General features: G+C 55.2%; 1 protein-coding gene across 2 annotated transcripts; it reads left to right on the forward strand.

Moving 5' to 3' along the window:
* Positions 1-208: 208 nt before the first annotated feature.
* Positions 209-12,285, forward strand: RASD2 (RASD family member 2). Of its 2 annotated transcripts, XM_060023916.2 has the most exons (3): positions 209-1,021; positions 5,493-5,772; positions 9,826-12,285. In XM_060023916.2, the coding sequence occupies exons 2-3, from the start codon at positions 5,502-5,504 to the stop codon at positions 10,353-10,355; spliced, it is 801 nt and encodes a 266-aa protein (XP_059879899.1). In that variant the 5' UTR covers positions 209-1,021; positions 5,493-5,501; the 3' UTR covers positions 10,356-12,285. The 2 variants fall into 2 exon arrangements, with proteins under 2 accessions (XP_059879899.1, XP_059879898.1); XM_060023915.1 differs by lacking the exon at positions 209-1,021 and having other exon boundaries at positions 5,466-5,772.
* The last annotated feature ends 11,807 nt before the right edge of the window (positions 12,286-24,092 follow it).

Here is a 24,092-nt window from a genome sequence, read left to right on the forward strand (position 1 = left end):
CAGGCTGCTTGCAGGCTGCGGAGGGGGCGAGTGCGAGCCGCGCGACGGGTCCACGGAGAACCGCTCGCAGGGGCGGCGAAGGGCGCCCAGGCCTGAGCTGGGCTTCTGCCGCTGGGACCGCCGTCAGGAGCCTGGTCTCCGATCACTTTTCGGAGGGACCACTGACCTTGCCCTGCGGGAGGAAGAGGGGCGTTCGCCTCCAGGAGAGGGAAGGAGGGAAGAGCCAGGGCCCCGCAGAAAGTTCACCTCCTCTGGGGGCCAGAGGGGGTGAAGTGGTAGGAGGAGCCTGTGTAAGGCTAACTTGGAGCTGCGAAACCTTAGGGCGGCGTTTAAGGCCCCCTCCCACACACGCGCGGAGCCGAGCGCCCAGCTCCTCCTTCAGCTGCTGGCGTCGCCTTGCAGGGAGAAAGGAGCCGTCCCTCGGCGCCGGGGGAGCTGCACAGCTGCGGGCAGAGGAGGAGGCCGCGGCCAAGCCGGGCAGGCACCCCCCTACCCGAGCGATCCCCTTTGGGGCGGGCGGAGCAGGTGGCATAGGCGGTCGGATAGGTTCTCCCACCCGGGACACGCACATACGCACGCACCTACAGTCACCTCCAAAGGACCCTCCAGGAGTCTCTAAGGACCCGGAGTTGCTCTTTTTGCCCTCTCCCCCAAACCCGGAGCCCCAGGCAGGGACCCCGGGGTCGGACGTCCCCACGCCTCCGGGCACCTGGCTCAGCAGGAGTCCCCCGGGGCCGGGCAGGGCAGGGCCGGCGGCAGCGAGCCGGAGCCCGCCCAGCGCCCGGGCCCCGCCGAACCCTCGGAACCCACTCATGGGGCACCGGCTCCCCGTGTCCCCTCGCCCGGCCGCGCCCAGCCTGGCGCCCCGAGCCGCGCAGAGGAGGAGCCCGGCGGAGTGACCCGGGAGCCGCCAAAGACTCTGGAAGGCTCGGCGGCCGGAGAGCAAGGCGGTTCCCCGCACCTCCAGGCGCTTGCAGGCATCCCTCCGAGCCGCGCCAGAGGCCCGGCCCGCCATTCCCAGGTAGGAGGGAGACACCGCAACAGAACTGGGGAAGCGGGGAAGCCGGGAAGAAAGGTTTGAAGCTTGTCAGCGGAAGGCTAGGTGAAGCTTTACAGGACTAGGGAAAGTTAAACTGATGGAGCGCCTATTATGATCATACGGCAACTTCACTTATCTAGAGAAAATGAAATTAGTTGAGCACCTACTATGTGCCAGGCTGGGTGCTTATTCCAGGAAAGAAAGACTTCCTGCGTTTCTCCTATGTGCCAGATTCGGTGCTAGAAGCCTTCCATTTAAGAGATCTGGAGTAACAGCCGGTCTCAATCTAAGGAAACAGAGGCTCAGAGAGGAAGAGGCACTTCCCTACCCCAAACACAGCCCCTCCCCTTCCTAAGCCAGCTGCAGCCTGCAAACCTGGCTGAGGGTGGGGCTGGGATGGGGCCAGTTGGTGGCGGCCTTGGTGAGGACCTCCTCTGAGGAGGGAAGATTAAGGAACGCCTTCCCTGTTCAGAGTTCCATGAGCTTTGGGGGGAGTTGGTGCAAGGAGTGAGTTTCCTGGGCGATCCGCTTGCCAAGAAGGGTTTCCTGTGATCAGCTGGCCAGAAGGCTCCCAGGTACCTCTGCGGGGCGCTCTCTCCTCCCCTTACCCCTGACCCTGGGAGGATGATGAAGGGTGTTGTCCAGGACCTCATGGGAGGTGGGAGGCTGGGCTGGGAAGGGGCAGCCAGCGCAGAAGCCCGTATTCAGGCTTCCCCTGGCATCAGAGAGACAAGACGGGGTCCCTCAAGGCATCTGCCTGCAGTCGCTCCCCACCTGACTGCTCCAGGCAGCCCCTTGACTGCCAAGAGGAAGTACCACAAAGAAAGGCGCCTGCTTGCTGGGTGCTAGGAGCTGTGTGGGCCTCTTGGCTTCTCACTGAGCTCTGAGGGCCACTGTGGGTTTGTTTCTACCATTTGAGAGATGACCAGCCCCGCTAGGCCCAGTCATTTGCCCAGGGTGGCTGGGCTGGTGAGAGGCAGAGCTGGTCTGCCTGCTTTCTACCACCCTGAGCTGTGTCAAGGATGGTGAGATTGGCTTTGCAAAGCCCCCAGGACTCCCCTCAGTGTGGGCATGGAGGCCAGTGAATGCATGTGTGTCCAGAGAGGCTGGGATGCGTGCTAACGGAGGAGGCTTGGGGTGTGTGCCAGGGGGGCAGGGAGGGCTCAGGGTACCACAAGGAGGAGGGTGCAGCCAGACTCTTATACTGCTGTTCCTGCCCCTGTGACCCCTCCATCTTCCAGACAGGCCCTGGGAGAAGGGCTTGAGGAAGAAGAATGGGGTGAACGCACAGATGCATTTGCTGGGAGCTGGCTGGACAAGGTTTGGGGGAGTCCTGGGCAGGGTGCCTGACCCCAGCTATCTGCAGCAAGAGAGAGAGGGAATTAGAATAGGCTTCTGGGGTCATTCCCCCCGCCTGACCCCAGCTGAGGCTTCAGTGAGTCAGACTTTGTTTTGAAAAAGATTGATTTTGTCCGGGGGGTGGGTTTTTATAGAGGTAAGAGCCCCAGTTTTGGAGCCAACAGCCTGATTCTAATCCTGGCCTGGACAGTCATCTGTGTGAACTGGGGCAAGTGACTCAGCCTCTGCGACCTTCAGTGTCCTCATTGGTCCAGTGGGTTGATGGTGGTCCCCTCTCCATCGGAGTGTTGTGTAGTCATTGAAATAAGGCACGCAAAGCACCCAGCATGATGGAGGCCTGCCCAACTGTGCTGACCATTCTTCCAGCATGGCCCCGCCATCTCTGCTCCAGGCCCTTCTGCCTCCCTGGGATGAGTCACAGAACTTGCATTTGGGTACCTGTGCTGCTAGTCGCCCCCACCAACCACTCTCTGGGCCTCCGGGGGGCGGGAATCTACATTCTCAAAGGGCCCTTTGAACTCCTCACCATAGGGTCAGCCTGGCTGAGGATGGAGAGAAGGGAGCAGGCAGCGGTGGAGGAGAGAAGCTGTGCCTACAGCGCTGCCCATAGTACCTCCTCTGGGGGAGGAGAAGGGAAGGAAGATGCGGGGGTGGGAGGTGCTGTCACCTGACGGCCAGGTGTCTGGGTGTTTCACACAGCCCCACGTGGCTGGGGCCATGTGAAGACTCGCGGTCTTCTCTCAGAGAGGAAAGCCACAGATTATTATTTTTTTTTCCTCCTTCTTTGCCCTCTCCTGACCCCACGCCTCCTCTCTTTGACTTCCTCAGGCCCATTCAGTCGCCGACGTTAGCACGTCTATACCAGGAGCTCTGGGCTAGAGGTTGGGGCAGGGGATACACTGTCCCTGGGGGCTACTGGCCTCCTTCCCTCTCTGTGTAGACAGAGGTGACCACCAGCAGATCCAAGCTCCCCGCAGAGGGACTTGCGGAGAGGGCTGTCCTGGTGTGGGACCTCTTTCCCCAGCAGCCCACGTCCGTTGAAGGTGCACGCAGCCTGGCTCTCCCAGCCCAGGAGGAGACTGAAAAAATTCAGTGCTGTTGGCTTGCAGCCCTCTCTCCCCTGCTGCCCACCCAGGGATGTGCTCAGGGCACTGAGACCCTCCTCAGTGCAGCCCCCGGGCCAGCTATACAGGGTGCGGGTGGAGGGCAAAGGCCCCAGAAGGAGGCTTTGAATGAGCTCCAAAGGTAGAGCCATTTGCTTCATTCATTCACAGATCATTTACTGAGCACCTGCTGTGTACATGGCACTGAAATCCTGTGGGATGAATTTGAAGTCGGCGTCAGGCATGAATTGCACGGGAGATGTAGAGGTCGTAGGCTTTGAGTCCCCATCCTGGCTTCCTTATTAACTAAATGGGCCAGTCGTGTAGACTTCTAAGCATCAGGTCCTTATCTGTGAAACAGGGACGGGAATCCCTACTTCACAGTGAGGTGGTGAGGACACTCCATGGCAGGGGGTAGACCGCCTGGGGTCGAATCCCTCCTTGGCTGGTTACCGGCTGGGTAACCATGAGCAAGGTACTAAACTTCTCTGTGTTTCAGTTTCCTCATCTGTAAATTGGGGTAACCATCTACCTTCTGGGGTTCCTGAGGGATGAAGCAGGTTAGTACACGTTCAGCACTTGGACCGCTCTGCATAGATTAACTGCAAAATAAACGTCCGCTGTTATTATCGTTCTATACTTAGCACAGTGCTTGGCACACTGCAGGGCTTGGTTACTGGTGATCGTTGTCATGGCTCCAGGCCTGGGTCAGCGGCGGGCTGAGCCGGCTTATCGTGTGCGGCCCTGTGCAGTTCATTCATTGAGATCATCTTGGTAGCTTGGCATCGGCCATGGTGGGAGGATTCATGGAAATTGACAAATGCTACCCACCAGAGCTTTTATAAAGGTCTTTTTGAGAGCCGCTTTACTGCACGGCGGTTCTCAGTCAGGCAAGGAGAACTCCCTGAACAGGTCGTGTGCCAGAGAACACACACAAGAGGTGTCTCCACCTGAAGTCTCTTGGCGTCATGGCAGATGTAGACATTTACGATGTTGGAGAGGGCCAGGGGGTGAATGAATGAGGCTCTCCAGGCTACTGACCTGGGGCATCACGGGGTGGGGACCCGTCACAGTTAGCACCACAGCCCTTTGTGCAGATTGCGAAAAGGTGCCTTCTCTGAGCAGATGAACTCCAAATAAGACGGCCTCCCCCTTTCGCACCCAGCCGGGGGCCTTGTGCAGCGCCCCACCTGCACCACGCTGTGAGGCAGCCTGCTGAGGGCAGAGGAGATCTGTATTGCAGCAGGCCTGCACCCATTGGTAGCTCATCTTCTCTAGGTGGGTGGGTGGCTTCCTGCTGGGTTTGGCAGGAGGCAGAGGAGCCTTCAGAGAGGAGGTGGCATTTGAGCCAGACTCTGCTGAAGGGAAGAGGGTGCTCTTGGGGAGGGGCTGAGGGCTGGAGGCAGGTACCAGCAGAGCTCAAGCTCACCAGGGGTTCCGGGGGGGACGCTGGTAGCTGCTGAGATAGGAAGCGAGGGTGGCTGGACTGTGAATGGCCTTTGGGTGGGCCTGATGGAGCCCCTGGACGTTACTTATCTTTAATTGGGGTTTGGAGCTTGGATCCATTTCGGCTTCTCCCACAAGCCCAAGAGGCTCCTGTAGAAAGTTCTGATGAGAAAAGTGACTCCCGGGGAAGTTAAGCTCCTTACCCAAGAGCAGTAGCAAGTTAGTGGTACAGCGAGGAGTCAAGCCCCAGCAGTCCCGTGCTGCATAAATAAACAAACAAACAAACAAATAAATAAGGGGTGAATGAACGCAAGGGTGAGTGAATGAGTGAATGGGTGGATGAATGAAGGAGGAAAGAAAGAAACGAGACGGATGAGCAGGCAGAACTCCAAGGCCTTTAGAAAGACCCCAGTCCAGTGTTCCCATTGTACAGACAGAAAACTGAGACCAGACAGGTGGCCGGCAGGAAAGGCCAAGGCTTCCAGGAAGGGCTGCGAGGCCGGGCCTCGGGCCTCCTGATGCCGACTCCCGGCTCTCTGCCACAGCCCCGAGCCATGATGAAGACCTTGTCCAGCGGGAACTGCACACTCAGTGTGCCCGCCAAGAACTCGTACCGCATGGTGGTGCTGGGCGCCTCGCGGGTGGGCAAGAGCTCCATCGTCTCTCGTTTCCTCAACGGCCGCTTCGAGGACCAGTACACGCCCACCATCGAGGACTTCCACCGGAAGGTCTACAACATTCGCGGCGACATGTACCAGCTGGACATCCTGGACACGTCTGGCAACCACCCCTTCCCTGCCATGCGCAGGCTCTCCATCCTCACAGGTGGGTGCCAGGGGTGGGCACAGGTGCTTGAGTATGTGAGCGTGTGTGCTCGGTACTTTACAGTTTGCAAGGCACTTGCCTATCTGAGATGAAGCTCACGACGAGCCCCCTTAGCACTGTGGGGGTCACAGAGGTGTTGCTGCTTCCCGAGCAAAGGATGGAGCCAGGTCCCCAGTTCCATTCTGTCTGACTCTGGATCGATTGCTCATGACTGCTGGCGCTGCCTTCCAGATCAGGAACTGTTAGACTCTGCATTGGGGCTTTACCTCCCCGGGGAACAGAGGGGCTGCTGCCTTCCTTCTGTGGGGGTGACCCAGCAGAGCTCCAGCGCCCGGGGTCAGTCTGTCGGGCTCTGATCTATGAACACTGCAGGGCTTTTCCACCTCTCAGAGAGGCAGGGGCCGGGCCCAGGCAGTGATCAGCCAGAGGGGCTGGTGGGGACCTGCGGATGCTGGGAACTCGGTAATAATCACAGTCACGGCCATGGCAATAGGTAACACTTAACAAGAGCTGTGTGCCTGGGCCTGTTTCTAGAGCTTGGCATGTATTTCTTTAATCCTCACAACTAACCTAGGAGACAGGTATTTGCCTCCATTTTACAAGTGGAGAAACTGAGGCCCAGAGAGGTTGAGTTACTCCAGGTGATAGCACAGCTGGTAAATGACAGTCTGGCTCTCATGCTTTACCACTGGGCTATCCTGTAGCCTCTTGGCCCAGCTGGGGGTGGTGGGGAGGGAGGAGATTGTGGGGGACTAAGGGGCCAGGTAGAGATGGGAGACTGGGCCATGATTTTCATCACTCAAGCAGTTTTGTGTGGTAGCTGAGGACAGGTCCAGAAACTGGTCTGCCTGGGTCCGAGTCCTGGTTCCACTGCTTCCTGGTTTTGTCCCTCTGAGCGAGTGATTTTATCTCTTTGTGCCTCAGTTTTCTCATCTGTAAGTTGGCACCACATGAGCACCCATTCCAAAGGTCTTTGTGAGAATTTAAATGAGTTAATATAGGAAAAGTGCTTGGTGATTGGAAGGTAAGTGCTCAAGAATTATGGGTCTTAAACCTACATTTGCAGTATGCCTGCCATGGGCTGTGCAGGCCCATTTCCTAAACCCTGCACCTGCCATTGCTGGGCGGCGATGAAGGGAAGGAATGAGCAAGTAACCCCCCAGCCATCACTAAAACAACCCCGCAAATCAAGATACTTCTACACCAAGAGACCCTAGCCATGCCCACCCCTCTCCCCACGGCCCGGTCAAGACTCCTCCCTGAGTGCCCTGGATAGACAGCTTCCTCTTCCGGCTGTCCTCACTGACCATCTGACCCAGATCACACTCAGACTGTCCCACCCCACATTTTGGAGAGGGAGTGTGTGGGCAGAAGGAGCCTGGGCTGACCTGGGTTCCAGTCCTGGCTCTACCACTTGACGGCTTAGATGTGTGACCGTAAGTCTGGATCTCAGTCTTCCCAGCTGCACAATGGACATAACCTGCTTCCTCCCAGGGTGGCTGCGAGAACTGCAGGAAATTGCGTGGGGGGCATTTCCAGGACTCGATGGAGATTGCAAGGATGTCTGCTCTCCTGGCCATGGGGAGGGGACTGGGTGCCCACCCACAGAAATAAGGCTAACGGAGGGAGAGAGTAGATGTGGAGAGGGACCACATGCGTATTTCCAAAGTTAATTTTTGATTACACAAATAACACACAAATACACCCTCCTCTAAACATACAGATAAGGCTAAAAAGCCCCCTTGCCCCATGCCCCCAACCGCAGACTCCTGCCCCCTCCCCCGAGGTAGCCACCCCATCAGTCTTCCAGGCCCCCCACGAACACTTTGACATTCACATTTGTGTCCCCATAACGGAGAGTATTTTCGTCTCATTTTTACGTGTACATATTCCAAGCACATCTGCCTGCTGCCTGCTTTTTTCACTCACCAGCCCGTGCCTCATTTTCCAACCTGGTGCTGGTACACAGCAAATTTTGAAAGCCATTAATTCTTTTTTTTTTTTTTTTTAAATTTATTTATTTTTGACTGTGTTGGGTCTTCGTTTCGGTGCGAGGGCTTTCTCCAGTTGCGGCGAGCAGGGGCCACTCCTCATTGCGGTGCGCGGGCCTCTCACTATCGTGGCCTCTCTTGTTGCAGAGCACAGGCTCCAGACGCGCAGGCTCAGTAGTTGTGGCTCACGGGCCCAGTTGCTCCGCGGCATGTGGGATCCTCCCAGACCAGGGCTCGAACCCGTGTCCCCTGTATTGGCAGGCAGACTCTCAACCACTGCGCCACCAGGGAAGCCCCTGAAAGCCATTAATTCTGCCGCCAGCTCTCCTTCCAGCTGCCAGCCAGGCGTCTCTGAAGCTTGGCATCACAGCCTTTCACCTGGATATGTCAAGGCTGCAGAGCCCTCAGGGGCCCGGGATTTGCCTTAATGGGATGGGTTTGGCAGCCTAAACGGTTGCCAGGCCAGCGCTGCCTTGCAAGTGCCTTTCTAAACTGCCCACACCGTCCTCCATCCCGTCCCACACCGTCCTCCATCCCGTCCCACCCCGTCCACACAACCAGCTTTATGAACACCCACTGTGCGCCGTGACGACATCTCCCTCTGCTCCAGAGAGCATCATTGGTCCTGAACGTGGCGTGTGCTATTCTGAGGGGGACAAATGGCGTGCCCCAGGGGTCCAGAGGAAGGAGGCAGCAGTGCTCCCAGAAGCTGGTATCACTTGATTCTCCTCTCGAGAACTTGGGCCAGTCCCGGGCACCTTTGAGCCTCGGTTTCTTATAAAACAGGGCTCTTAACATCTCCCCACAGGTTCTCAAGAGTTTAAGTCAAAGTGCAAAAGGTACTTTGAGTGTGAGACTGTGATCACTGTAGTGAGATGTGGAAATTGGGGTGGAGGTACCAGCCCTCTCTCAGCCTCCCCGCCTCCCTTGCCACCTCCCCATCATCCCTGTTTCAAAGACCTGCGCTGAGGGATGCAGCGAGTTGTAGCAGGGGTAGCGTGGGCCTGGGAGGCTAGTGTTCACTTGTTCATCCATGATTTATTCAAGAATCAGAGGACACCTGTGTGCGCCAGGACCAGCCAGGTGAGGACAGAATCGGGTGCACATCTCGGCCTGGCCACACCTGAGCTGTGTGATCTTGGGCTGGTTGTTCACCCTTTCTGAGCCCCAGTTGGCTCACCTATCACATGAAAGTAATGAAATCTCCCTCACAGATGTTCCGTGAGGAGTCAAGGGGGAACCCATGCGACTCTCGCAGGTGCTTGTTCTCGGGTCTTTTGAGACCCGAGATCACTGAGCACGTGTCACTCTCCATTCATTATCTCATCGAACCTTCAAAAGCATCCTGCATGGGACAGATGGGGAAACTGAGGTTTAGAGAGGTGGTATGACCCGCTGAAGGCCGTGTGGCCAGTGGGTGGAGGGGGCAAGAGGTGAACCGAGGCCTGCCTGATGCCAACACTCTGCGTTCCAACTATGCATCGGGGGCTCTTCCAGGCCCTGGGGATGTGCGCTGAACAGCAAGACCCCTGCTCTTGTGGAAACTGTATTTCGTTTTTTTTTTGCGGTACGCGGGCCTCGCACTACTGTGGCCTCTCCCATTGCGGAACACAGGCTCCGGACGCGCAGGCTCAGCGGCCATGGCTCACGGGCCCAGCCGCTCTGCGGCATGTGGGATCTTCCTGGACTGGGGCACAAACCCGTGTTCCCTGCATCGGCAGGCGGACTCTCAACCGCTGCGCCACCAGGGAAGCCCCTGTATTTCTTATTATTCTAACACAGTCTACACAAACTCACAAATCACTCACCCTGTCTCCAGCCCTGCCGGGAAATGTAGGGCTGATTCATTGTGTTTGAACCAGGCTGTGCCACGTATTAGCTCTGTGACAAGGGATTTAACCTTCTGGGCCTCAGTCTTCTGTTCTGGAAAATGGGGGGAATAATAGCAGTTCCCGGCTAGAGTCACTGTGAAGGTCAAGTCAGGGAGCAGGGAGGGGCGAGGGGGTGTGGTGCGGTCAGGAGGCGCCTGTGAACTCACCGCCTGGGGTTCCTCTCCCCACAGGCGACGTTTTCATCCTGGTGTTCAGTCTGGATAATCGGGAATCCTTTGACGAGGTCAAGCGCCTCCAGAAGCAGATCCTGGAGGTCAAGTCCTGCCTGAAGAACAAGACCAAGGAAGTGGCAGAGCTGCCCATGGTCATCTGCGGCAACAAGAACGACCACGGCGAGCTGTGCCGCCAGGTGCCCACCACCGAGGCCGAGCTGCTGGTGTCGGGCGACGGGAACTGTGCCTACTTCGAGGTGTCGGCCAAGAAGAACACCAACGTGGACGAGATGTTCTACGTGCTCTTCAGCATGGCCAAGCTGCCGCACGAGATGAGCCCCGCCCTGCACCGCAAGATCTCCGTGCAGTACGGGGACGCCTTCCACCCCAGGCCCTTCTGCATGCGCCGAGTCAAGGACATGGACGCCTACGGCATGGTCTCGCCCTTTGCCCGCCGCCCCAGCGTCAACAGTGACCTCAAATACATCAAGGCCAAGGTCCTCCGGGAGGGCCAGGCCCGCGAGCGGGACAAATGCACCATCCAGTGAGCAGGAGGGACGCTGGGGTGGGGCTTGGGCGGTGCCTTACGGTGGTGGGGGGCGTGGCCCCGGGTGCCCGCTGCCCGCATCTCCCCCCATGAGACCCCAACAGCAGTCACGTTCTAAGACCTTTGGCGCCAGACTGGAGGACCCCAGCCTCCAGCCTCTGTGCAGTCTCCTGCCTTCAACCACTTCCCTCTGATTCCTCCCTTCCACCACTCGCTCTTGGTTTCAGCTTCTCCGTGGGTTGGGAGGGGAATCCCTGCAGGACAAGAGGCAAGGTTGGGTGACATCTGAACTTATGCCAGGACCCAAGTCAGAGCTTGCTTGAGGGGCCAGAGGGGCCAGGACCCCTGCATCCGATGGAGACTCCTGGAACATCCCAGATGAAAATGATACCCAGAGCCAGCTGGGAGAGGGCTCCGCTGTCCTGGTGGAAGACCCAGCTTGGTTTAGGAGACAGCTGGGAATCTCCTCCCACCCCATCCTGAAACGCTTACCCTCTGGCTCAGCTGGTTCTATACCCTGCCCCCCAACTTGGCCCTCAGCTGCCCCCGACATTGAGCCAGGGGTGTCTGTGTGTTCGAAGGAGGCGTGGCTACGTCGCCTGGCCCATGGCCATCTCTTGGACCGCCTTCCTCAGCCTCTTCTCCCAGGTTCCTCTCGTCTGCTAGTTGTGCTTTGTTGTTGCAGCTGTTACGTCGTGTTCCCAGTAGGAATGGAAATCGCTGTACTGTAAAAGCCTAGTGACCCCTCGTTAGCAAGGCCCCCCACCAGTTCAGATCCACTGCCTCCACTGGGGACGCCTTCGTCCCCCATTCCAGATGGGGTCTCTGTGGCCTGTCTGCAGCTGGACGCTGCCCGCTACTGAGCACCACCGTTCACACTCACACAGGCGGGGCAGGCCTGCGGGGGCAGCTTCTCCTCTTGCCTCCATTTCCCAGGGGGGATGGCTGAGACTCACAGGGCAAAGTGACACGCCCCAGCTCCGCCTCCCGGCTAGTTCCGGACGCAGCTCCCCCTGGGACCGGGCTGTCCTCTACTGTGCTGGTTCCTCAAGCATTTATTGAGCGCCTGCTGGATGCTGGGTCCTGCTGGATGCTGGGTGAGCAATGCACTTTACGCCCCCGAGGCCAAGCCTCCCCGGCTCTGGCCACTTTCCCATCCCCCGCCTGGCCGCTGCCCACCCCTGCTGCCCTACTGTCTCTGTACACGCAGCTGTTGGCAGGCGTGGAAGAGCAGCTGGGAGCCAGAGCTGAGCCCGGGAGAGGCAGGTAGGAAGAGCTCCCAGTGGGCCTTTTCCTGGTGCCTGTGATGGGGTTGTGCTGGGTACCAGGCGTGGTGAGATTTGAACCCGTGGACCAAAGGCTCTTAAAAAATACATTTTATACTTTAAACCTCCTTGAAACTATTGAAGTTCAGGGCCACAAGGAACCTCAGTGATCATCTAGTGAATCTGAGGCCCAGAGAGGGTAAGTAACTTGCTCCAGGTCACACAGCAAGCCTATGAGTGGCAGAAGCAGGGTTAGCTCTGGCATTCAGCACGCACCATGGTGTGCCCCTCTCTTGAGGCTCCCTCAGCTCCTGGGGCCTTCAGGGATTTGAGGTGTTGTCTCCCTGACCCTGTCCCTAAATCCGCCTTTGAGGGCTCCTGTAGATTCTGTGTACATTGTGCCCACATATATACATGTACGTACGCATGAACACACAGACATAAACGTGCCCTGGCCTCAGCTCTGCACACCCCCCACCCCACCCTGGCCCCTGCTGCTCAAGGCAGCCGCTCTGACCCTGCTTCTGTGCCCACACCTGGCCCCAGCTTGAACCCTCTAAGCAGACCGGGTACCTTGGCCAGGACAGGTGTGTGGCCTGGTCTCAGTCACACCTCTGCTTCCCCCTATCTCTGTGTACACTCTCAATTAAAGTGGGTTTGTTTCTAAGCCGTGTCCTTGACCGTGTGTATTTTCTGTATTTCCAAGGAGAGGTGTGGCTCTTCCTCCAACCAAAGCTGACCTTTCCCTCCCCAAATTGCACCTGCCTGGTACCCTTTCCCTGTGTGTCAGCACTGAGTCAGCCTTCGAGGTTAAGTACGTGGAGGGCGGGGTGGGGGGGGAATAAAACCCCACAATAAGGGGGAATCAAACCCCTGGCCCTCCTGGGCCCTCTGAGGGGTGTATGCTGAGTTGTTCATGTCCCTCTGGAGGAGTGGCCAGGTCAGACAGGAGCGGCCTCCCCGTGGACCATTAGCCCTTTGGGGTCACCATATGACCAAGTTCTGGGTGGCTTCCAGAACCACCCAGAGAACATTTGGCAATAGCTAGAAACAGTTTTGATTGTCAAAACTGGGGAGGGGGGTGGCATGCTATTAGCACCTGGTGGGTAGAGACCAGGGACGGTGCTGAACACCTCACCATAAAGTGTTACCCCGCCCTGAATGTCAGCAATGGGCAGCCTCCTCGCTCGGACTGTCAACCCTTGAGATCAGGACACGGCCCATGTCTATGTATGGTTGATACAACTTACAACTTTCTGGATGGTAAACACTGGACAAGCACAGCGTGCCCTTGTGTGAAATGAGACAGGACATGGGAGGGGAATGGCAGGTGGAGGTGGGGGGAGAAGGTCTTGTCCCCATGCAACCCCAAACATGGCGCCTTGGACCGAGGTTCTCCCTCGGCGGAGGGAAGGGAAGGGAATCAACCACACACCTGCTGCGTGACCGACACCGCTACTCTCGCTCCATCTTCACCTCTTCCAGCCCCGTAAGAAACATGCTCCTTGTATTAACCCCTTCTTGTGGTGGGGAATTAAGCTCAGAGAACTCAATTTCTTCTCCAAGAAGGCACAGCTGGTGAAGGGGCAGATCGGGGACTTGAAACCAGAGGCCGTCTGGGCTCCGTGTGAGTGAGGAAAGGATTTTGCGTCTGGGAGATGGAGACAGGTCTGTGCTTTCGAGCAGTCAGCAAATACCACTGAGCAGGGAGGTTCAGAGAGAAGGCGGACAAGGTCTCCGCCTGCCAAGGGCTCACGGTCCAGAGGGAGAGACCCCTGTGCGGACATTCACAAAGCAGGGTGAGCCCGGCTATGGTGGAGGAAAACCAGGTGAGCCTGGGAGAGCTCCTGACCTCTGCCTAGCTGGGAGCCCAGCTTCCCACCCATCCTTTGCCCATGCCAGACAGAGAAGGTCAAAGTGGGAGACGAGTCACCCTGGTGCTCTCCCAGTCCTGGTTTCTGTAAATGTGAGATGTGGAGGTGAACATTCCCTTCTGCATTGCAGGTCAGAACTGCACCCTAAGAAGGGCTACACGGAGGGGTAGCTGGGCACACCTTCCATGCAAGCCTGCCGCGGTGCATTGGAGCCGGGGCACCTCTGCCATGCCCTCCCTCCGTGTGGTACTGTGAACAAGTCCTGTCTTCTCCCAGGCTTCAGTTTCTTCATCTCTAAGTGGGCGGTGGGGAGGACAGCTGGACCAGACAGCACACGAACAGCCCCTTACAGCCTTATGTTCTCTGCGAAAAGGAATTAATATTCCTACTACATAACCCACAACATTCTGATCGTTACTAAACAGAACACGTTTGCTCCAGCCCCAGCCCCAGCCCCACTCCTTGCACCCCACAGATTCACCCTGGAATGGGGTTAACAAGCAGAAATCTGGGGCAGAGGAGGAAGACGCCCCTGACAAATAGCCCTGGTACGGAGGGTGGAATAAGGTTGCAGGAAAATTCCCCTCACGGGGAGACCATTCAGAGATAAGCCCAGGACAGCCAGCTTAATTCCCAGCCTAGGAAGGGAGCGTTGGGAATCTGATTTCAGAGAATTCTGAGCTATGAACTCTAAGTACTTGTTCTGTTCCGCCTCCCTGAACCTGTCACTTATTCCAAAGAAAAACTTCAGCCTGCATCCAGGCTTGGTGGGGGCTGATGGGAGGCCAGTTGGGGCTCTGCTGGGCTCGGCCTGTTCCTGCAGCCTCTTGTTGCATCCTGGAGGCAAAGCTATCAGGAAGGATTATGAATCCCCATATGAGGGAACTGAGGCTCAGAGAGGTAAAGGCACATGCCCCAGATTGTACAGCTGGTAAGTGGCAGAGCTGAGCTAGAATTCACCACTGATTGCAAAGCGCGTTTTCTCCCCAGAGCTTTCATAACTGAGCCAGCTAGGAGCTTCTCTCTGGAGGGAGAAGCCAGCAGTTTGGGGTGTGATGTCTGAACGTGGTTCAGAGAACTTGGGCGGGTGTCATTCACAGGGAGTGAGATGCCCTGCCACTCATTGCCAAGGGTGCAGCCACTGTAGCCGGAGGAGAACTTGACTTCTCTCTCATGGAGAAGCCCAAGGTGAGTGTGCGAGGCCAGAGTACGGCTCTGTTCCACCTGATCATTCAGGCATCCAGGTCTCAGGCTCCTCTATCTCTAGGACCATGTCACATCTGCAAGGTCAAAGCCACTGCCACATTCAGGTTCAGCCAGAAAGTGAAGGGAAGAGAGTGCAGACACTGCACATGTGCTGTTTTCAGGGCCCTGGACACATCCCTTCCGCTCACTTTCCACTGGCAAGACTCAGTCATGTGACCAAACCTACCTATGAGAAGGGCTGGGAAACACAGTTCCTTGCTAGGTGGCCCCGTACCCAATGGTGACTCGTGGAAGAAGAGGAGGAGTGATTGGCTGGCCAGCTAACTGTCCCCACGAAGCCACCCTCAAGCAGCAGATCTGGACCTCAGGACTCGCATTCAACCCGACTTCCAACAAGCTCCACTCAGTAGACGCGATCAGAAGGCAGCTCTGACCTCCCACTGTTTCTTCCAAGTGGCTCTGGGTTTTGCTTTCCCCATCCCTCCACGAGAACTGGGACTGTCCCATGACTTTTCTCATCTATACCAGAGGCACCTCGGATGGCAACATAGCCTCAGTTAAAAATCTCTGGCCATGAGATGACTGACATTTCTGTCTTCATTCAAAGGAAAGTCCTTCCCCCAGCTGAGTTCTGCTGTGCGCAAAAAGCTAGAATTTGGGGAAGAGAAGGGTTGGCATGTCCTCCTCTTTTTTCACTCTCCATCTTCCCTTTTAGCTAATTCCAGTTTCTCTCTCCTCCGTTCTTGGGAGGTGGGTCAGGGAGGAGGCTGGGGGAGAGGAGGTCAGTGGGACAGGAACGTTCCTACTTGCGGGGACTATGGTATTGTGGTAAGACTGTGTCATGCCCACCAGGCTGCCACAGGACCTTTGCACTTGCAGTTATCTCCACCTGGAATGTGCTTCCTCTACAATCCCCACTGGCTCACTTGGTCCCTTCATTCATTATCGTTGCTCAGAGAAGCTTCTCCTGACTTCCTGCCCTAAGATCCCCTCCTAATCCATCACTGTTCGCCCTCTTTTTCTGCTTCATCTTTCCTGATAACATTGATCATCGCTTGACTCTTTATAATGCGTATGTTTATTGTACGTCTCTTCCGCTAGAGTGGGAACCGCACAAGACTAACGCACAGGTCCTCCCAGAGTAACACAGTGCCTGGCACACAGTAGGTCTTCAATAGATATATCAGGAGCCAATGGAGGAATGAAGAGAGAGGGCTGATCAGCTACACGTTTGGAAGCCCACTCTGGCTTCAGGGAATGTGTTGGAGGGGCGTGAGAGGGGATGGTGTAGAGAGGGTGGATTCGCGGTGGTAGAACTGAAGACGTGGGCTCCCGAGCCAGCTGTGGGGTGTTGCATTGGGTGGAGAGCCGAAGGCGGGTCTCAGGATTGGCATTTGGGCAGCTGGATGGTAAGTGGTACCAGTCTCCAAAGTGGGGACGCCATCAGGACAGGGTGCAGGTTGGAAGGCCGTGAGCGTGGGCACAGGACGGATAGGATGGGTTGAGTTTGAGTCGTGGGGAGTTTGAGGCACCCGAAGGAACTTCAAGTGCAAGGGACCAGCAGGAACCTGGAGGGGAGGGTCTGAATCTTAGGAGAGAAGTCCGATCTTGAGTGGTGGACCTGAGGGTCACGCCAGCCTTGGGAAAGTGTGGACTAGACAGACCAGGCAGTAAAAAGAGGACCCAGAGGAACACCAGGGTTTAGGAAAAGACAGAGTGGAGGAAGGCAGAGGGAGAGAGGAGAGGTAGGTGGAAAACCAGAGTGTGGGCCTTGGCAGCCGGGGACCAGGAAGGTTCGAATAGGGATAGATGGGCGCCAGTGTCAAAGCTGCCACGAAGGGTCTGAAGGGCATCCACAAGACACTGGAAGAAGCCCAACTAAAGGACAGACGGCGTGTGAATGGAGGGGGTGGCGAGCCAATAGCGAGGGTACCTTTTTCTCTTTCTTTTAAATTTTTTCATAAGCATGGCTGGAAAGTGGAAGAGAAACTAGAAGGAGACAAGGGGTTCCAGAGGGACCGTTGTTAGTATTATTACCATTTTTGAAGATGGAGAGGCTGGAACTTGATGAAATGCTCTTGAGAAAGATCCAGAAGAGAAGGAGGATGACAGCACAGAAGAGGAGGAAGTGTTGATTGCTGGAGAGGGGTCTCTGGACACATGGGGAGGGCGGCGATCCAGGACACAGGTGGAGGCAGTGGCTTCAATCAAGAGAGAGGATGACCGCGGAGGAGGGGGCAGGGAGGAGAGCCGAGCCTGCGATGGATGGAGTGAGCTGCCTGAAAGCCTTTTCTTGCTTTCCAGAGCGATCGGCATCCTGATGGGCTACCTGATGGGGATGGAGGCTGGCCCCCAAGAGAGAACACTCTCAGCTCTCTAACGTTTTTATAAGAAATTAAACCTCAAGAAGAGAAGCCCGAATCAATTTTATCCAAAATGAGTAAGAAGCAGAGAGGATGGCTGCAGTCCAGGAGCGTGGGGCGTGGAATTCACAGAGACAGCTAAAATGAAAAAACCCATTTGACAATGAATATTCACTCCACAAACACGGAGCTCTCTGTGTCCCCAGACCAGCCCTAGGAGCTGGGGGCAGATGAAGAAGGCTCTCAGGGAATCTTGGGGGATGGGAAGGACACACAGGGAAGGGGGTGTACTGCAATTCGGGGAAGTAATTGCTGATGACAGAAGGAAAGGTTTCTCAAAGGAGGTAACAATTATAGCTGCCTCTTAGGGATTTATAGAATTTTCCAGGGAAGAACTTCCTGGAGGTGGAGAATCATATTATTCTACTTAATATAAGTGTAATTATATTTAATATCAAAGTTCTTAGCTCAGCGCCTGCCATATCATCAGCCCTCGATACAGATGAACCATTAAAATATTATTACTAATAATTTTCATCCTTTTATAAGTTTAACTCCACCCAACTCCCCCCCAATTTTTTTTTTTTTTTTTTTGATGCTTATAATTACTGTGGGCCCTTGACATTCACAAGAGATAAGACAAGAGATCTTTAAGAATCCCACACTGGGAAATACTGTCTCCAGCATAAACTGTCCTTCTAAAGAGGGGCAAAGTGTCGTTGGAATGTGAAACTGCTGTCTTGGACGTTTAGTCCTGTAAAGTCAGGACTGGAGCCATTTCTGCAGTTATTGACGTGCGTTCCATCGCTCATCAGCCTGCCTTGAGTCCTCATTCAGTTGAGCTGTTCCTGGAGTCGGCTCAGCGGCTCCCTAGAGCTGGGCGGGGAATCACTTCTGGTTTCCACTGAGAGCATCTATTGTGGGTTCATTTGGAGCCGCAGATCTAAGCCAGGGCTGAGTTCCCCTCTCCTCTCTTTAATCCACTCCCTGCTTCCATTTTTTTCAGACTAAAAGCCAATCATGTTTCAGACGTCTTCATCCTTCTTTCCATGATTAGCACTAGCAATTGGAATTCTTTTGAGACCGTTTTCCTGAAAGGAACAGTGTTTATCACCAGGTGGCCAGGCTAGGCTCACTCATTAGCTCAGTTCCCTGCTGACACTTTTTTGCCCCATCAAAAATATAAACTGTTAAAATTTTAAAAATCATTGCAAGCCGTGGACCTTTGGATCACTTGAAATGCGACCAGAGTGCATGCTAAACCCTTGAATGTCAAGGACATCTTGGGCTTTCTGATTCCCCTCCCCCTCCCAAATGCAGCCTTTAAATCCCCTAATGTTCCACACCACCTAACACACATGCACACACACACATGAACATGCGGACACGTGCCGCCATGCACACACAGGCATAGAGGTTCACACATATACGCATGACCACACACACGCACACAGCACATATAGCACATGCTTGCACACAGCAGCCCACATGCATGCTTGCACACTCAGACACTTGTAATCACACTCACGCAGAACACATATTCAGGCTCGTGGCACCCTGGCATGCACACGTCTCCCACCACACATATATGCACATATACAAATACACACCATACACACACAGGAACACACATGCATTCACAACCACGCACTCTCACACACACAGAGACATACTAATGCTCGCATGCATGCGTCCACACAACCTGCCTGCATGGATGTCCCCTTACACACACACATGCATGCATGCACAGAATGCATGTATGCAAGGCACACTCTTGCACGCCCATAACACATGCACACACATGAATGCACGCACAGACACAGCAGGCACAGGCTTGCCCAGCACTCTGCCAAGAACAAGTGAGGAGGCGGAAGAGGAGAAGGTAGGCACATCATTCTTCTCCTTCTAGTTCAGATGACTTCTTTTCCTTGGCACCAACTTTTGTTTCGACATCTTTGTTATTTTTTTAGATCACAAAGACACGGGACTGGAACCAAATCCCCAAGTTTTACTGATAGGAGATGCGATTTCTAGCAACGAATCTGCTGGAACAAAATGACATACCAAAAGAAGAACTTAGAGGCATCTCAGTGTATTTGTTGTATCTGCAGCACCCCAGTGCCCCTGCCCGCCTGCAAGGAGGCCACACAGCTGAGGGAAATACACTGGACTAGAAGCCTTGCTCTTGCTTCTAGGAGCTCTGCCACTCTTTTGCTGTGTATACTTGAGCAGTTCGCTCCCCGTCTCTTGTCCTTCCAGCTCTGACGTTTGAGGATTCAGGTATCTCTGTATAACAGGTAGAGGAATGTCCCCAGGGTCACGTACAAAGAACGCAAGTCCTGTAGCTTTCGTCCCAAGGTCATTACTAGGAGGCTTCTCACATTTGAATGTGCATACGAATCGCCTGGGGATCTTGTTAAAATGCAGACTCTGAGTCAGTAGGTCTGGGGCGGCCCTGAGAGTCTTTCTAACAAGCTCCTTGGTGACACCAACACAGCTGGACCCCATCACGCCTTTACTAGAAAGGTCTTACGCTCTCCCACATTTTTTTTAAAGGTAAAATGAGGTTGAGTTTTGTGCCCCTCTCACTATACCCCAAGCCCCTGGCTGGGACAGGGATGATGTCATCTTCTCACATCTTCTCCCCCCAGCCTTTGGCTCTGGGTCTCCCCAGTACCACCCACCTCCCTTTCCCAAGCCAGGCCCTCAAATTGCACCCCCATCTTTGGAGATGCGGGTTGTCAGAGGGATGGAGAAAGTCTGCATTCCACCAGCCTCGGAGCTCCTTACCATCTGGGAGGCAAGTCCCTTCTCTTGAAGCCTCAGTTTCCCCACCTGGAGAAGAGGGGGTTGGACTTGATCTCAGCCCTGGCCACACTTTAGCTCCGGCAGAGCTTTTCCCAAGTACCCTGGCCTGGGTGCCACTCTCCAAGATTTTATTTAATTGGACGGCGGTGAGGCCCAGGCGTGGGTGTTTCTAAACAGCTGCACAGGTGACTGTAACGGATGCCAGGGTTGAGAACCACCGAGCCAGTGCTCATTAAGGGTCAACCCAGCGCTGACTGTCAGCGTGTGGTCCAGCGGCCAGGTCTGCACACCAACCCCACACCGTCAGATGCAGGGCTCAGGAACAGCGCCGGGAAGCCTCAGAAGGATTTTGGCCCAGCTTTAGAGAAGGTCACTCCCCTCCCATGGGAAAGAGTTCTTGAAGTGACGCTCAGGATGACGACCCCACCAGCAAGTTGAACTTTCTTTTCTGCTGACGGGCACATGATGTATTTAATTAAAGACTCAACCCCACACGTCAATCACCTGCAGACCTCCCCCACCAACGCACCTTCCCACGGGAGGACTGGAAACAGCACTTCTGTGTACACGTGGTGGGGAGGAGAGCTGGTCCAAGGCTGCTGCTGACACCAGGAGTTAACCTGACATCCTGGCCAAACAGGGGGCCCAATTAGCTAGACCCCCTTGACTTCCTCACAGCAGAGTCCCAAAAAGAGCCATGAAAAGGTTTCCTTGAAGCCAGCTGGTGGTATGGCTGTAGAGTCCCATGGTTTCCATGGCGACCTGTCTCTTCCTAAGGCTGACAATGGGCTCTATCATCAACAGGATTATTTCGGTATTGGAGAAGCCCAGTCCAGCGTGGGTCAGTCCGGCCCCTCTAATTCAGCTCCGTGATGCCTGCTGGTGGCTCAGGGCACATCCTGGTGGCAAGGGACAGAGATGCCAGATGGGCAGCAGCCCTGTCCCCATCAGCGCCCTCGGAGGATGGGAAAGCAATCGTTAGGATAAGGACAGTCAGTGGGGACCTCTCCATGGTCACTAGCAGGGTAGGGTGGTGGCCCAGCACTGGACACTGGAGCCAGACCACCTGGGGTTCACATCCTGGCTCTACCACCTAGTGGCTGGGTCACTGTGTGCAAGTTACTTGATAGCTCTGTGCCTCAGTCTCCCCATCTGTGAAGTGGGGATAATAATACCATCTTCCGAGACTCTACTGAGGATTGAGTTAATTAAGAGAAGTCCTTATAACAGTGTCTGGCACCTCGTAGCCTCTGGGTTTCCTCTCATTATTTATAGCCCCATCGTCCTAGGTAGTGAGACAGTCTCCAGGTTAGAAGGGCTCTGCCAGGGGCCCAGTCCCCCCACTGGCCAGGACTTGACCTGGGAGAATTTTTTTTTTTAATAAATTTATCCATTTATATATTTATTTATTTATCCTTGGCTGTTTCGGGTCACCGCTGCTGTGTGTGGCCCCTCCTGCTGCGCAGCATGGGCTCCAGGCGCGTGGGCTTCAGCAGTTGTGGCTCGTGGGCTCAGCAGTTGTGGCGCACAGGCCCAGCTACACCGCGACATGTGGGATCTTCCCAAGCCAGGGCTCAAACCCGAGTCCCCTGCATTGGCAGGCGGACTCCCAACCACTGAGCCACCAGGGAAGCCCCAGACCTGGGAGACTTTTAATTATCCTGATGTCCAGTGCACCCCCAGGTGTACACTGGAATCTCTGAGGGTGGGACTCAGGCATCAGTTTTTTGGAAAACTCTACAGGGAGTGATAATAGCCAAAGATAAGAAAGGGTAGAAACTTGGAAGCATTTGCTCACATAAGTTTCCCCAGTAAGTTCATGAAATCAGAGTAGAATCTGGGGATGGGGGAGCAGATGAAGACTAATATTTGCACGGTCCTAGGCCCCTTCTGCTCATTTATTCATTCCACAAAGACTTAAGCTCCTTCAACCTGCTCATGGCACGCACACAGCCTGGAGTGAGGCAGGGATCCTGCCTTACTGACTTGTGGGGAGACAGACACGCATCCAGTTATCATATCTGAGATCCCAAGTGGCCGTGAGGGCCGTGAAGAATGAGTGGTCTAAGTGGTCAGGGAAGGCTTTCCGTGTGACTTGAAATCTGAAGCATACAGAGAAGTTAGAAAGCGGAAGGGGACGCACCCAAGGTGGAAAAATCCCACACGGGCCACAGATCCCTGGGCCTACCCAGCATGACACCTTCAAGAAAGCAAAAGACGGGTGGCGCGGTTAGAACTGTGAGAGGGAGGGAAAGCGAGGGTGAGGGAAGCACTGCAGCTGAGCAGGGCCTGGCCCCGCAGGGGTGTGGCGTGGGGATGGTACAGGCCGGCTGGGCCATGCTCCTTTACCCAGGCAGTGCAGCCACTGATAGGTTTTAAGCAAGGGATGGCATGATCGGATTTGCAATTTAAAAGATCCTTCTGGCTGCTGCTGGGAGAACAGACTGTCAACCTCACAACAGGGCTGTCAGCTAGGTCTATTAGGCAAGTGAGGAACCTGAGGCCCAGGAGTCTGAGTCACTTGTCAGGGTCATGCAGCTAGCAAGTGACAGAGGCAGGACTGCAGCCCAGGTCTTCACACCCATGTCTGGGTTCTTGCCACTGCCCACCCCATCACGGCTCCCCCTCTGGATCCTATGCAGCCCTCTCGTCCCCACTCTCTCATTATAAATTCCAGACTCCCTATGAGGCCAGCCTGTTAATCCACGTTGGATGACGTTCTTTCCCAAAGCCGCTGTAAAGCTGGATATTCATTCTTCAGGGATCGCTCTGACTTTGGGAAGCAGCCAAAGGCTGTGGCAGACAAACTTGGCAGGATAAAGTGGGTGATTGTATCGGTCACCTATCGCTGTGTAACAAATTACCCGAAAACCGAGCAGCTTAAAACAGCAAAAAAAAAAAAAAACAGCAATAAACATGTAATATATCTCACAGTGTCTGTGGGTCAGGGATGTGGGAGCAGCTCAGCCGAGTGGTTCTGGCTCAGCGTCTCGCATGAGGTCAGAGTCAAGATGTCAGGCAGGGCTGCAGTCATCCCTGGGCTGGACCGGGGCTGGAGGAATCACTTCCGAGGTGGCGCCCTCACATGGCGGGTGCCGACGCTGGCTGTTGGCTGGAGGCCTCAGGCCTCTCCACGTGGGCTTCTTCATGGCTGCTTGAGTGTCCTCACAACATGGCAGCTGGCTTCCAGTGCAAGTAATCCAAGCAAGAGCAAGGAGGAAGCTGCGATATTTTTTATGGCAGTCTCGGAAGTCACACGTCGTTTCTGCAGTGCCCTGTTGGTTACTCAGTGTGGGAGGAAAGCGTATAACAGTGTGAAGACCAGGAGGCCTTCTTGGAGGCTGCTACCATGGGGACCCTCTTGAGGATGTGGTTTGGGTTCTAAAGCTACAGAGACAGAGATGGGTTTCTTGGGCTTCAGCAGAAACTATTTCACCTCCTCCTAGAGGACTTGGGGAATCACACAGTCCCCTTTGATGGAACCCAGATCTGCCAGCACCGATTAGGCACTGACTCTGCGCCAACCCACATCCGTTACCTCATCTCACCTTCACAATGCTGCTTGCAGTGGGCAGTTTGGTTTCCCCTATTTCACCAACGAGGGATCTGAGGCTCAACCCAGAAACTGATCAGGGATCAGGCGTCATCTCAGGAGCTCAGTGGCCAGGACCACCCATGCTTGGAACTCATGCTCGGAAAGTAGAGAGAAAGAGATTCCCAGGCACCAGACTATGGGGGGGGGGGTGCAGGGGAAGCCCACTGCTGTTTCCTTTCCTAACCCTGGGATTGGGTGGTACACCTTCAGGCTGCTGGGCAGAGACCCGTGCACAGTGCTGTGGGGACCATTAGCTGGGGTCCTGAAGGGTGCAGAGGGCGCATTAATGGGCTCATGGGGAGCATTTAATAGAGACTCTTGTGAGGTGTAGACAGGGTTAAGGGAAATCGACAAGGGGTGGTGAAGCACCTGGGAACCTGGCAACAGGTGGGAGCCATTATCACCCCCAGGACTGGAGGGGCCAAGAAGGGACAGTTCCCAAATCAGAGGGAGCTGTCATTATCATTGTCATTGCAGGAGAGGACAGACTCACAGGATCTGTGGCCTGTGGCCTATGGCTGGGCCATTTATACCCACCCACTGGAAAATGATGGAGATGAGACCCTTCCCCAAACCTGAAGTAAGTTCAGAACAAAAACCCAAAACAACACCGCTCTAAGACCACTG

Source organism: Delphinus delphis, chromosome 11, assembly GCF_949987515.2.
Source record: "Delphinus delphis chromosome 11, mDelDel1.2, whole genome shotgun sequence".
In the NCBI taxonomy this organism is placed as follows: domain Eukaryota; kingdom Metazoa; phylum Chordata; class Mammalia; order Artiodactyla; family Delphinidae; genus Delphinus; species Delphinus delphis.

Coding starts and splice junctions, on each gene's coding strand:
- RASD2 (XM_060023915.1), top strand. CDS start 5,466: ATGCCGACTCCCGGCTCTCTGCCACAGCCCCGAGCCATGATGAAGACC. Junction 5,773..9,825: donor CAGGCTCTCCATCCTCACAG/GTGGGTGCCAGG, acceptor CTCTCCCCACAG/GCGACGTTTTCATCCTGGTG.